This window comes from Heterodontus francisci, chromosome 13 (assembly GCF_036365525.1).
Source record: "Heterodontus francisci isolate sHetFra1 chromosome 13, sHetFra1.hap1, whole genome shotgun sequence".
NCBI lineage: Eukaryota > Metazoa > Chordata > Chondrichthyes > Heterodontiformes > Heterodontidae > Heterodontus > Heterodontus francisci.
Genome location: NC_090383.1, coordinates 63818657 through 63830663, shown reverse-complemented (window position 1 = coordinate 63830663; position 12007 = coordinate 63818657). Strand labels below are relative to the sequence as shown.

At 46.6% G+C, this 12007-nt stretch overlaps 1 protein-coding gene across 3 annotated transcripts in view; it reads right to left on the bottom strand.

Annotated features, from left to right (window-relative positions):
- The window catches only part of LOC137376796 (EGF-containing fibulin-like extracellular matrix protein 1), a 143071-nt gene that overhangs the window by 4783 nt on the left and 126281 nt on the right, over positions 1 to 12007 (bottom strand). For all 3 annotated transcript variants that reach the window (XM_068045810.1, XM_068045809.1, XM_068045811.1), the window contains one exon: positions 6642 to 6765. In XM_068045810.1, the coding sequence (XP_067901911.1) occupies positions 6642 to 6765 (124 nt within the window). The remainder of the gene's footprint in view (positions 1 to 6641; positions 6766 to 12007) is intronic.

Below are 12007 nucleotides of genomic sequence, written 5' to 3'. Positions count from 1 at the left end.
GACTGGCTTAAAAAAAAAAATCGCCAATGTCAATTTCACAACTGAATTGGAATTTCTGAGCTCAAATCTTTATTTAGTGCTCATTAACATTCCTTTCCATTTTCACAGCTGATAGGTGTTGAGAACAGGAACAGCGGTTTCCAACTTTTGGACAGATTCAGGGTTTTCCAGTAGGCTTTAAATAAAAAATTGGAACTTGACGGAAAACCCTGTATCTGTCCAAAGTATGGAAACTGCTGTTCCCACTCTCAGCAAAGGTCGGGGGTGGGGGGTGGTGTGGCAGAGACAGAAAGGGAGAACAGAGGGACACAGAGAGAAATGGGGACGACACACAGAGGGGAGGGAAGAATACAGAGGGGGGTTGACACACTGGGAGTGATGACATAGAGCGGGGAAACAACACGAGGGGGGACACAGAGAGGGAGGGGACAGAGGCAGAGAGAGAGAGAGGAGGGAGAGAGCGCGATCAAGATCATTACTGGCAGATGAACATCTATCTGGAATACTCTGTATCCCTACAAGTGTCCGGGCAGACATAGACTACTTGTGCAAGCAAAAAAAATGCCAGGTATCTCACTAATTCAGTGTCCAACATAGTGAAGAGAAAGTATGTCAAAAAGTTAGTCTTCTCATTTAAAGATTCTTCCCAAAAATGCACATTTGTTGTTGTTTTGATCAATAGTAAGATAAACTTTTAATGGCTTTATCTTGCCGAAATTGTCTCACCAGCCCCCTATGTAAGTCAAAAATTGTAATGTGGCCCCCCCCATGTGAAAAGTTTGGATGCCCCTGCTCCAAGCCTTTAACCTTGTGTTTTAAAATAACCTAGCAGCTTGGTTATTTTAAAACACAAGGTTAAAGGCTTGTGTTCTGTAAACTCATTTTGAAATGGCAAACATCACTTAGGGAATGTCTCAATTTACATGCTGTGGCACACATGACCTTCACTTGGACACAAGCTCAGTGACATGTTGAAAATTTCTGGATTTTTACTTCTATATAAATGTCCGCTGCTATCCATTTGGAATCACATTTTTCCAGAACTTGTATGTATTAAAGGGAAACAGGCAAGAAAATCGAATTAATCTCCAGAATTCAGCACTGTAAATTCCTCATGAATACAAGAGTATGGTGTAATGGGCCTGATTGATCTTGGCAAAAACAAGATGCTGCTGACCCGTATACAATAGTAAACACAATGTGATGGATAGCTTTAATAAACATTACTCTATGATGAACTGTCTATGGTTCCTTAACAAACTCCATGCTGCATTTGCAATTTTAAAAACTGTCAGAGAAGACATCAAAAAAATTATGTTTCAATGACCATGTTAGAAACAGTCATTAACTGATTTTTTTTTGCTGCGAATTGGGTTAAAGGACACGTTTTACAGGTATATCAAAGATCAGTAACTGCAATGTGCATCATTTACTATCCAGTTTGAGGGCAGATAACCTGAGTGGCCAGTATCATTAGAAAGTTGTCTGTATCATATAGTTACATTATGTTAAAAGTGCACCTTTGCTAACAGGTAAGAGATTTGGCTTGGACATAAATTGGTTAGTCTGCAGTACAATCTCACAGATAGTGACTAAACATTTTGTAAGTGGACAATAAAATGCAGTAACAACCACTCAACTTTTTGCAGAAAGCTTTTTGTTAATAATTATCTTGTCAGAGCTGAATCGGAATCAACAGTGGTAGATTGAGATATAGACAGAAGTGAATTTAAGAGAATCGCTTTATTGAAGGAATTGATGGGCGCTCTTTATTTGTAATTGTGTTTATCTAATTTTGTCACTAGCTTTGGTGAATAAATGACAATTTGTCCATGAGAGATGCTATTGTTCCTGTATTTTAGAATCCAGAACCTAGTTTAACAGCCTGTAAAGACGAATAAACTAGTCTTGGCTACTTACCGTTAATTTCTGTCTCTTCCTGTCCCACTCTGCTTTTCTGTTTTACATGACTCTTCTGAAGTACTATTTGCTCCATTCTACAAAATTCTCCTGATTTGGAGATCACTGCCCTTTTGTTGACTGCCCTGTCTTCAGACACATATTCCAAGCAGGTGGAGAAGTTGCACAATAGCAGTGTTAGAAATGGTCTGTCTTCCTATTGCTGATTTTTCTACTGCCTCATCTCAATAACCACAATAACAATCCTCTCCTTCAGCTTTATGGTTTATTCGATGAATTTGCACTCCTGACAAAGTGTGAATCCACAGAGGTCATCCAATAAGGTCCATCTACCACCCCGTGACATGGTGTAGCTAGCTCTATTCTGTCAACAAAAGTAATTCGCATTGGCATTGCATACTATTTTGCTTGCCAGCTTGTTAATAAAGTTCTGCTGCCTTCCATTGATGTTTGAATGCTTAGCTATTTTATTTATAAGGAGACTGTGTTTTGATGGCCTCAGATTGGCTATACACTTAATATACAGATTAATTGTCCCAAGGTCCATGGTTGAGTCAATAATTTTGTCAGATATCCGTGGTGCAACATGTTGGTGCCTATCTCTGGCCACAGGTAGGCCAGGGTGGGAGGGGGGTCACATGGGGTGGAGATTGTGGAGAAGGGGGGTGTAGGGGAGTCGGAAGCAAGGGTAGGGGGATGGCTTTCAATGGGCCCCCCACTTCCTGATGCTGGGTCCCTTGTTCAGGCACTGTGCCTTTTAAAGACAGCAACTCCCACCGCACCCCCCCACTCAATGAGCCGGCAAGCAGCCCACTGCTTTTTCCTGCTGTGCTTCCCATGCAGCGACAGGGCCACCTGTCGCTCAGCTAATTGCGGGGGCGGTGGAATGAGGCCCTTAATTGGCCATTAATCGCCCAGTTAAGGGCCTCAATTGGCGGTGCGATGGGAGAGCCATTCACAGGCCTTTACGCCCCAGACCTAATTTTGGCGGCGGTGGGAAGTTGGTGGGGTCCCCCCTGCCACCATCCCACCTGACTACATGCCCTCCCTGCTTCCAAACTCGCCGTGGGGGAGAGCATAAAATTCACCCCATTGTCTTTGGGCCCTGCCACAAAACTCAGTTCCCTGCTCATCATTTGCATCCCGAGCAGGTGTCTTAAGCTGAGGAAGACCGTTTGCAATCTTGGTGCTCGTTTTGACTCCAAGATGAATTTCTGACCACACAAATGCATCACCAAAACTGCCTACTTCCACCTTTATAATATTGCTGTACTCATACCCTGCCTCAGCTTATCTGCTGCTCAAACCCTCATCCATGCCTTTATTGCCTCTAGACTTGACTAATGCAATGTTCTGCTGGCCAGCTTCCCATGCTCCACCCTAGAAAAAAGTAAGCTTACCCAAAACTCTGGCCGGAATTTTTTATTGGGCGGGAGGCCCCGTCCACCGGCCGAAAAGTCAGTGGTGAGTCCGCCTCTGCCGAACCTGGGGAGCCAGACCTTGATTTTTCGACCCCAGGCCTTTAATTGGTCTTGGGCGGGACTTCCATCTCCTTGAGGCAGGAACGCCCACCTAATGGAGCTGCCGGCCAATCAGCGGGCCGGCAGCTCTTAACCCAGCAACACCACTGGGAGCGGCGGCCATTGTTGGGACTGCACCCAGCCACCAGACGAAGATGAAGGACGGCCCCGGAAAAAAGTACGTTTTTAGGGCCTCACTGGGGACAATCGGTCGGGTCACGGCGAGGCAAGAGGGATCGGTTGGGAGGGCAGGGGGAGTGTTGTGTATTGAGGGCAGTTGGGGCTTCGGGGGCTGCCCTCTGTGGGGCACAGGGTACCCAATCAGGAGGGCCCTCTCAGCCCACGAGAAGGTCGCCTAGTTTCATCAGGTGGGCTTTTTAAGGACTCAGCCGCTGCCAGCCAAGGGTAAAATGCTCATGGCGTGGGCAGAGGCCCATAAGTGCCAGTTAATTGGCCACTTAGGGGCCTTTATTGGACTGGGGCAGGTGGGCAGTTTCTTGCCGCCTCCACACGTAAATTGGCAACAGGAGCGGGAGGGGTTGGTAATGGCCCCCCCCCCACCTCCCACTCAATTTTATGCCCCCCCCCACCTCCCCCTGCCACCAGCATGTTCGTTTGGGGGGCGTAAAATTCCGGCCTCGGCTGCCCATCTCTTAGCTCACTCCAAATCACATTCACGTGGCCTTAACTGGCTCCCCATCTGACAACATGTCAATTTTAATATTCTTATCCTTGTTTACAAACCTTTCCATAGCATCGCCCCTCGCTATCTGTGTAGCCTCCTCCTTCAATACAAGACTTCGAGATCTCTGTGCTTGCCAATTCTGGCACCTTGCGCATTCCTGATTTTAATCGCTCCACTACTGACAGCTTTGCTTTCAGCTATTTTGACCCTAAGCTCTGGAATTTCCTCCCTAATCCTCACCGCCTCTCTACCTCTCTCTCCTCTTTCAGGATGCTGCTCTTTGATCAAGATGTTGGCCATCTGTCCTGCTAGCTCCTTCTGTGGCTTGGTGTCAAAAATGTTTTTATTGATGTTGCTCTTGTTAAATCACTTGGGACATTTTACTATGTTACATAAGCTATCTAAATGTAAATTGTTGTTGTTGAAGATAGGCATCTAGCTCTTTCCTATATGTCAGCAAACAGAGACCCATGCCTGCCCCATTTCACCAGGGAATGAAGATACTCACCTCTAATCTGCATACCGATAGACTTTGCGGATAAAAGTCAGTACGACTCAGTCCCCTCTCCTTTCAGTTCTGCTTCTGCTTAAGTCCCACTACCAGACCAGGCTCCACTCTCCTGGATGCTGCTTCTACTGCTAATAAAATCGATTCTGTACACTGTATACTGTAGCTGGGAATTCTTGCAAGAACAGTAATTACTACCTATAGCGTGAAGCAGCTGGAAGCCTTTCTTTTTGGTAGCAGTGTCACTATGGTCTGTTATTAACAGCACTAAATTGGAATTAAGGAAAGAGAGAAGGGAAAAATAAATGGTAATGAAGAGGGTGAAATGGAATATAATGAAGTAAGATGACATTGCAGGAGGGGATATGGGTGGCAGTGAATGGCAATGAAGAGGAAAGGGAAGGGGAAATGATGGCAATGAAATGAAAAGGGAATGAAGGGAAATGGAAAAGATAGGGAAGTAGACAGAAGCTGGGAATGATACCTTGGTAGGGGGAGGAAAAGAGGGAAGAAGCTGGAGTGTGGTCGGGAAAGGTGCCAGCATTAACTGAGGGAAAGTGGGAGACAGAGTGCCAGCATTAGCTCAGGATGGGGGAAGTGGAAGAGTGTCAGCTTGAATTGTGGGAGTGAAAGAAGAATACCAGCTCAAATTGGTTGCAATGGAGAAGAGTGCAAGTATGAAAGTGGGAGCATAGGGGGAGAAGAAAGTGCCTGTGTCAAATGGTCAGCAGTTGGATGGGATAATATCTCTCTGTGAACTGGGTTAGGACCAGCAAGTGACTATTGACAACATCTTGGGTCTCATTGATCTCATGAAAACCTACAAGGTGAATTTTCCAGGCCGCATGGAGACGGAGTTGGAGGTAGGGGGTGTTGGGAAAATAGGGGGGAGCCATGTCGGGACTGTTCCCCGATGCCTTTCCGCTTCCGGGGTAATTTCCTAGGGCGGGCGAGGTAGTAAATTGGCGGCCTGCTCCAATGAGGCGGGCAGCCAACCATGCCACTTAAAGGCCCAATTAGAGGCCATTTTTCAGTGGAGACGGGATCGTCCCACTGTCGGAGAAGTCCCCCCGCCGTGTCCAGAGCCCACCAGCTCTCAGCCTCCTGGTGGCAGAACGGGGGCCATTGATGCCTTCTTTAAATCACCCCCTCCAGCATCAGCAAGCCACAGCCTCAGCCGCAGGCCATCCCGTGGACAGGTTCACCCTCCATAATGGCAGCCTGGCAGCTGTGGCCGCAGATATTTTTAACTATTTTAGATGTCTTCAGAGGGTGTCTCCTTCTTGAGGCGCCCTTGCAGTCCTCTACCTACATCGGCAGGGCCAACCTCTGCCAGTGGGACTGCCGGCTAGCCTTTTGCCTTAGGTGCTCTAATTGGCTTACCGTTAGCGCTGCCCACTCGCTGTCCCCCCCCCTCCCCCACTAATTGGACGGGGCTCTCAGAGGCAGCCTGTTAATTAGCTGCCACTGGGAAGATTGCGTAGGTGGGTGGGACTTGGACACCATTGGGTTTGGGACCCACAAATGGTCCCGATGTTGGGGTCCCAAATCCCGCTGCAGAATTTAGCTCTGCATGTTAATTTGTTCCTGTTCCTTAGATTAAGAATTTATTAATTATACAAAAGTGCTTCAAATTAACTAGAATGTATCACTTCAATGTAAAATGTTAAGATGTTCTGGGGGACCTCTCCCAGAATCTCCAGAAAAGAATCAGCATTAATTTGTAAAATAGATACAAGATGCTATTTGCAGTTAGAGAAGTTGAAGTTGGCACCAGCTATTTCTATTTTAGTATAGATAAACTCTCATGGTGCTTAAAATAGTAAATGCTGACCTGAAGATACGTTTCAGAGTGAGGAAATGGTGAATACCTGTGTGCGACATTTCCAGCATTTCATATGGTAGTTTATAACTCAGCTGATTTTCACATGTTGAATGTTGCAAGGTAAATTCTTTGTTTGCCTCCTGTATAATGAACTTAGGACTGTTGAAAAGTTTTATTACTTACTTTTCAGACATCTGATTATAAGGCTCATGGCATGGATTTTGAGGATAACATCTGTATCCACCATGATAGTTCCAACACTTCTCTTGTTCCTCACAAACATTTCCCAATTCACATTCATTTATATCTGTTTTAAGGAAATAAAAATGGAACATCTGAAAATACCAAATTTGGGTAGGACGATTATCCCTAAAATACAATAAATCCTTGAAAAGCTATAGTGGCAGTGGCCATAGATCACATATGAGTTAACAATTGTTGCAAAGACAGCAATAGTCAATACATTGCAATTCTATAATGATTGATTGGATAATAATGGCACCAATTTGAGATCTGTAGCCACTTTGAGAAATGTGGAGCAGGTAATGCTGAGTTGTCAGCTGAAAAGAGTATTTCCTTAAGGTATTCTCTGAGTCACTGGACTGTACTCTTCCAGTGTTCTTCCCGGCTTCACATTGATACAAACTCTGACTTGATAAAAGCTCTGATACAGCAATCCTATTACATACTAAGCCCCTGACATTTATCACCCTATCCTCACCAACCTCCATTGGGTCCCGGAATTACAGGAAAGGCTGAGGTCTGGCTGATTTTAATGGCAGGACCTCATTTGAATTTTATACTCAGTTTCCTTCATGGCAGCTATCCAGATTGACAGGCGGATTGGTTGCTGTTTGGGAAAGCCTGCTGTACCAGGCTGCAGCTGAGGAGAGATTGTGGGGGAAGTGATGGTAGTGGGCAAGACGTCGATTGCAGGGAGTGGGTCGGCGGATCATCGGGTTGGAGGCAGAACACTATAGGTTAGTTTGGGACTGTTTTGCTCCACTATACAAGTACAAGTTATTTTTACATTATCACAAAAGCATAATATTGCAGATGCTGAAAATCTGAAATAAAAACAGAATCTGCTGGAAATATTTAGTACCATCTGTGGTGAGAGAAACAAAGTTAATGTTTCATGTCGATAACCTTTCGTCAGAACTCATTTTTACATTGCTTTCCATGTGCTTGGTTCAACAACTTCTGTCCCTAGTTATACTACAGTTTTTACACTGATGTAATATATTAGTTCAACAGTGCAATGCGCTTAGCGGCTATGACAGGTTCCAGCTCTTCATTATGAGATTGAAACCAGTCTGCATTTCTCTTCGCACTTTTGCCGTAGGCGGTCAAAGCTGACTCATAGATGGCGTCTCTGATGTGGGCCCACTTGGTCTCAGCATCCCCTGTGGGAGTGTTCTGGAGGGCTGTTACAAGTGAATTTAGAAATTTTTGTAACAGCTGTGGGTGAGAAATTCTGCTCGTGTTGATGCGCGGGTGGCCCTTCTGCTTGGAATGATGCAACTTCTTTGGTCTGAGTCTAACCTTGCTGCACACCAGGGAGTGGTCGGTGTCGCAGTCCGCACTGTGGAAGCTGCGTGTGATTTGAACACTGTTTAAGGCGGCTCGCCTTGTGACAATGAGGTTTAGCTGGTGCCAACGCCGCGATCTTGGGTGCCTCCATGAAACCTGATGACAGGGTTTAGTGTGAAAGAACGAGTTGGTGATGCAGAGGTTATGATAGGTACACAACTCAAGCAGTCTCTGCCCGTTCTCATTCATCCTTCCAACGCCATAGCGCCCAAGGCAGGAGGGCCATGAGTCATGGTCGGCCCCAACCCTGGCATTAAAGTCACCCAGCAGGAATAGGTGTTCGGTGTTGGGGATGCTGCTAATGATGTTATGGAGTTCCTCGTAGAACTGATCTTTAGCTTCATGTGGGGAGCAGAGTGTTGGAGCATAGATGCTGAGTAGGTGTACTGGACCAGATGTGGTGAGCAGTCGGATGGACAGTATGCGTTCCGAACCATTTGAGGGAGGCTCTATCATGCTGAGCAAGGAGTTTCTGATGGCGAAGCCCACTCCATGCTGTCTTGGTTCTTCAGGATCCCTGCCCTGCCAGAAGAAGGTGTAGTCTTGCTCTGCTAGAGATCCACTCGCGGGGAGGCGAGTCTCCTGAAGTGCTGCAATGTCTACATTGAGTCTACTGAGCTTGTTGTTAATGATGCACTGTTGAACTACAAGAAAGCCCCCAGCGATTTAACATCCGCAGCACTTAAAGCAGCCAGAAGCGCTGCACAAAGAACAGCCAGGCGCTGCGCAAACGACTACTGGCAACACCTATGCAGTCATATTCAGCTGGCCCCAGACACCGGAAACATCAGAGGAATGTATGATGGCATTAAGAGAGCTCTTGGGCCAACCATCAAGAAGATCTCCCCCCTCAAATCTAAATCAGGGGACATAATCACTGACCAATGCAAACAAATGGACCGCTGGGTTGAGCACCACCTAGAACTGTACTCCAGGGAGAATGTTGTCACTGAGACTGCCCTCAATGCAGCCCAGCCTCTACCAGTCATGGATGAGCTGGACATACAGCCAACCAAATCGGAACTCAGTGATGCCATTGATTCTCTAGCCAGCGGAAAAGCCCCTGGGAAGGACAGCATTACCCCTGAAATAATCAAGAGTGCCAAGCCTGCTATACTCTCAGCACTACATGAACTGCTATGCCTGTGCTGGGATGAGGGAGCAGTACCCCAGGACATGCGCGATGCCAATATCATCACCCTCTATAAAAACAAAGGTGGTCGCAGTGACTGCAACAACTACCGTGGAATCTCCCTGCTCAGCATAGTGGGGAAAGTCTTTGCTCGAGTCGCTCTAAACAGGCTCCAGAAGCTGGCCGAGCGCGTCTACCCTGAGGCACAGTGTGGCTTTCGTGCAGAGAGATCGACCGTTGACATGCCGTTCTCCCTTCGTCAGACACAGGAGAAATGCCGCGAACAACAGATGCCCCTCTACATTGCTTTCATTGATCTCACCAAAGCCTTTGACCTCGTCAGCAGATGTGGTCTCTTCAGACTACTAGAAAAGATTGGATGCCCACCAAAGCTACTAAGTATCATCACCTCATTCCATGACAATATGAAAGGCACAATTCAACATGGTGGCTCCTCATCAGAGCCCTTTCCTATCCTGAGTGGCGTGAAACAGGTCTGTGTTCTCGCACCCACACTTTTTGTGATTTTCTTCACCCTGCTGCTTTCACATGCGTTCAAGTCCTCTGAAGAAGGAATTTTCCTCCACACAAGATCAGGGGGCAGGTTGCTCAACCTTGCCCGTCTAAGAGCGAAGTCCAAAGTACGGAAAGTCCTCATCAGGGAACTCCTCTTTGCTGACGATGCTGCTTTAACATCTCACACTGAAGAGTGTCTGCAGAGTCTAATCAACAGGTTTGCGGCTGCCTGCAATGAATTTGGCCTAACTATCAGCCTCAAGAAAACGAACATCATGGGGCAGGACGTCAGAAATGCTCCATCCATCAATATTGGCGACCACGCTCTGGAAGTGGTTCTAGAGTTCACCTACCTAGGCTCAACTATCACCAGTAACCTGTCTCTAGATGCAGAAATCAACAAGCGCATGGGAAAGGCTTCCACTGCTATGTCCAGACTGGCCAAGAGAGTGTGGGAAAATGGCGCACTGACACGGAACACAAAAGTCCGAGTGTATCAGGCCTGTGTCCTCAGTACCTTGCTCTATGGCAGCGAGGCCTGGACAACGTATGTCAGCCAAGAGCGACGTCTCAATTCATTCCATCTTCGCTGCCTCCGGAGAATACTTGGCATCAGGTGGCAGGACCGTATCTCCAACACAGAAGTCCTCGAGGCGGCCAACATCCCCAGCTTATACACACTACTGAGTCAGCGGCACTTGAGATGGCTTGGCCATGTGAGCCGTATGGAAGATGGCAGGATCCCCAAAGACACATTGTACAGCGAGCTCGCCACTGGTATCAGACCCACCGGCCGTCCATGTCTCCGCTTTAAAGACGTCTGCAAACGCGACATGAAATCCTGTGACATTGATCACAAGTCGTGGGAGTCAGTTGCCAGCGTTCGCCAGAGCTGGCGGGCAGCCATAAAGACGGGGCTAAAGTGTGACGAGTCGAAGAGACTTAGTAGTTGGCAGGAAAAAAGACAGAGGCGCAAGGGGAGAGCCAACCGTGTAACAGCCCCGACAAACAAATTTTTCTGCAGCACCTGTGGAAGAGCCTGTCAATCTAGAATTGGCCTTTATCGCCACTCCAGGCGCTGCTTCACAATCCACTGACCACCTCCAGGCGCTTATCCATTGTCTGTCGAGATAAGGAGGCCAAAGAAGAGTAATATATTAACTTGGAACACAGAAAGATTGAGGGTTCTGGTGTTATAATTTGGCAATTTAAAAAAAATTTGTTTCATGGGATGTCGCTGTCAAAGCCAGCATTTGTTGCCCATCCCTAATTGCCTTTGAGAAGGTGGTGGTGAGCTACCTTCTTGAACTGCTGCAGTCCATCTGGTGCAGGTACACCGGCAGTGCTGTGAGGGAGGGAGTTCCAGGATTTTGACCCAGCGACAGTGAAGGAATGGCGATATAGTTCCAAGTCAGGATGGTGTGTGACTTGGAGGGGAACTTGCAGGTGGTGGTGTTCCCATGCATTTGCTGTCGAAGGAGGCATGGTGAATTGCTGCAGTGCATCTTGTAGATGGTACACACTGCTGCCATTGGGCGTCGGTGGTGAGGGAATGAACGTTTAAGGTGGTGAATGGGGTGCCGATCAAGTGGACTGCTTTGCCCGGGATGGTGTCGTGCTTCCTGAGTGTTGTTGGAGCTGCACTCATCCAGGCAAGTGGAGAGCATTCCATCACACTCCTGACTTGTGCCTTGTAGATGATGGACAGGCTTTGGGGAGTCAGGAGGTGGGTTACTCACCGCAGAATTCCCAGTTACTGTGTAATGTAAATGGCTCTTGATAAAATATTAACTATTTTTCTTTTGCTGCAGAAATACATCAAAAGGATCCATGTATTAGTTGTGAACCCTTCCTGCTATTAGGCTAAATATTGTTTGATACTCAATTACAGTGTTCAACTGAAAACTGGAAATACAAAGCAGCTCAGTCAACAGCTGAAGAGAGAAGGACAGTTGAAAGTTTAGACTCATTCCCTGCTGAATAGCATATTTTCCAATCTTTCTTCCCCTTTCTTTATTTCTCTTTCTGCATCTGATTTCACATTGAATTCACCCTCCTGCTCAGATTTCTTACTCCTTAAATTTCATTGGATAAGGAGATACACTGTTGGTCCCATTTTTCACCAAGCTCCCACATGCCCCATTGTCCTCGCTGCACTGTTATCAGCTCACACTTCCAGCAAATTTCTGGGCAACATTTTTTTAAACAAAAATGTGCATGACAAGTCTAACTAATAGGATGTCCCACTCTGCAAAACCTACTCCAATATATAGGTTTATGGTTAATTAATTTTTTTTTGATAATTTAC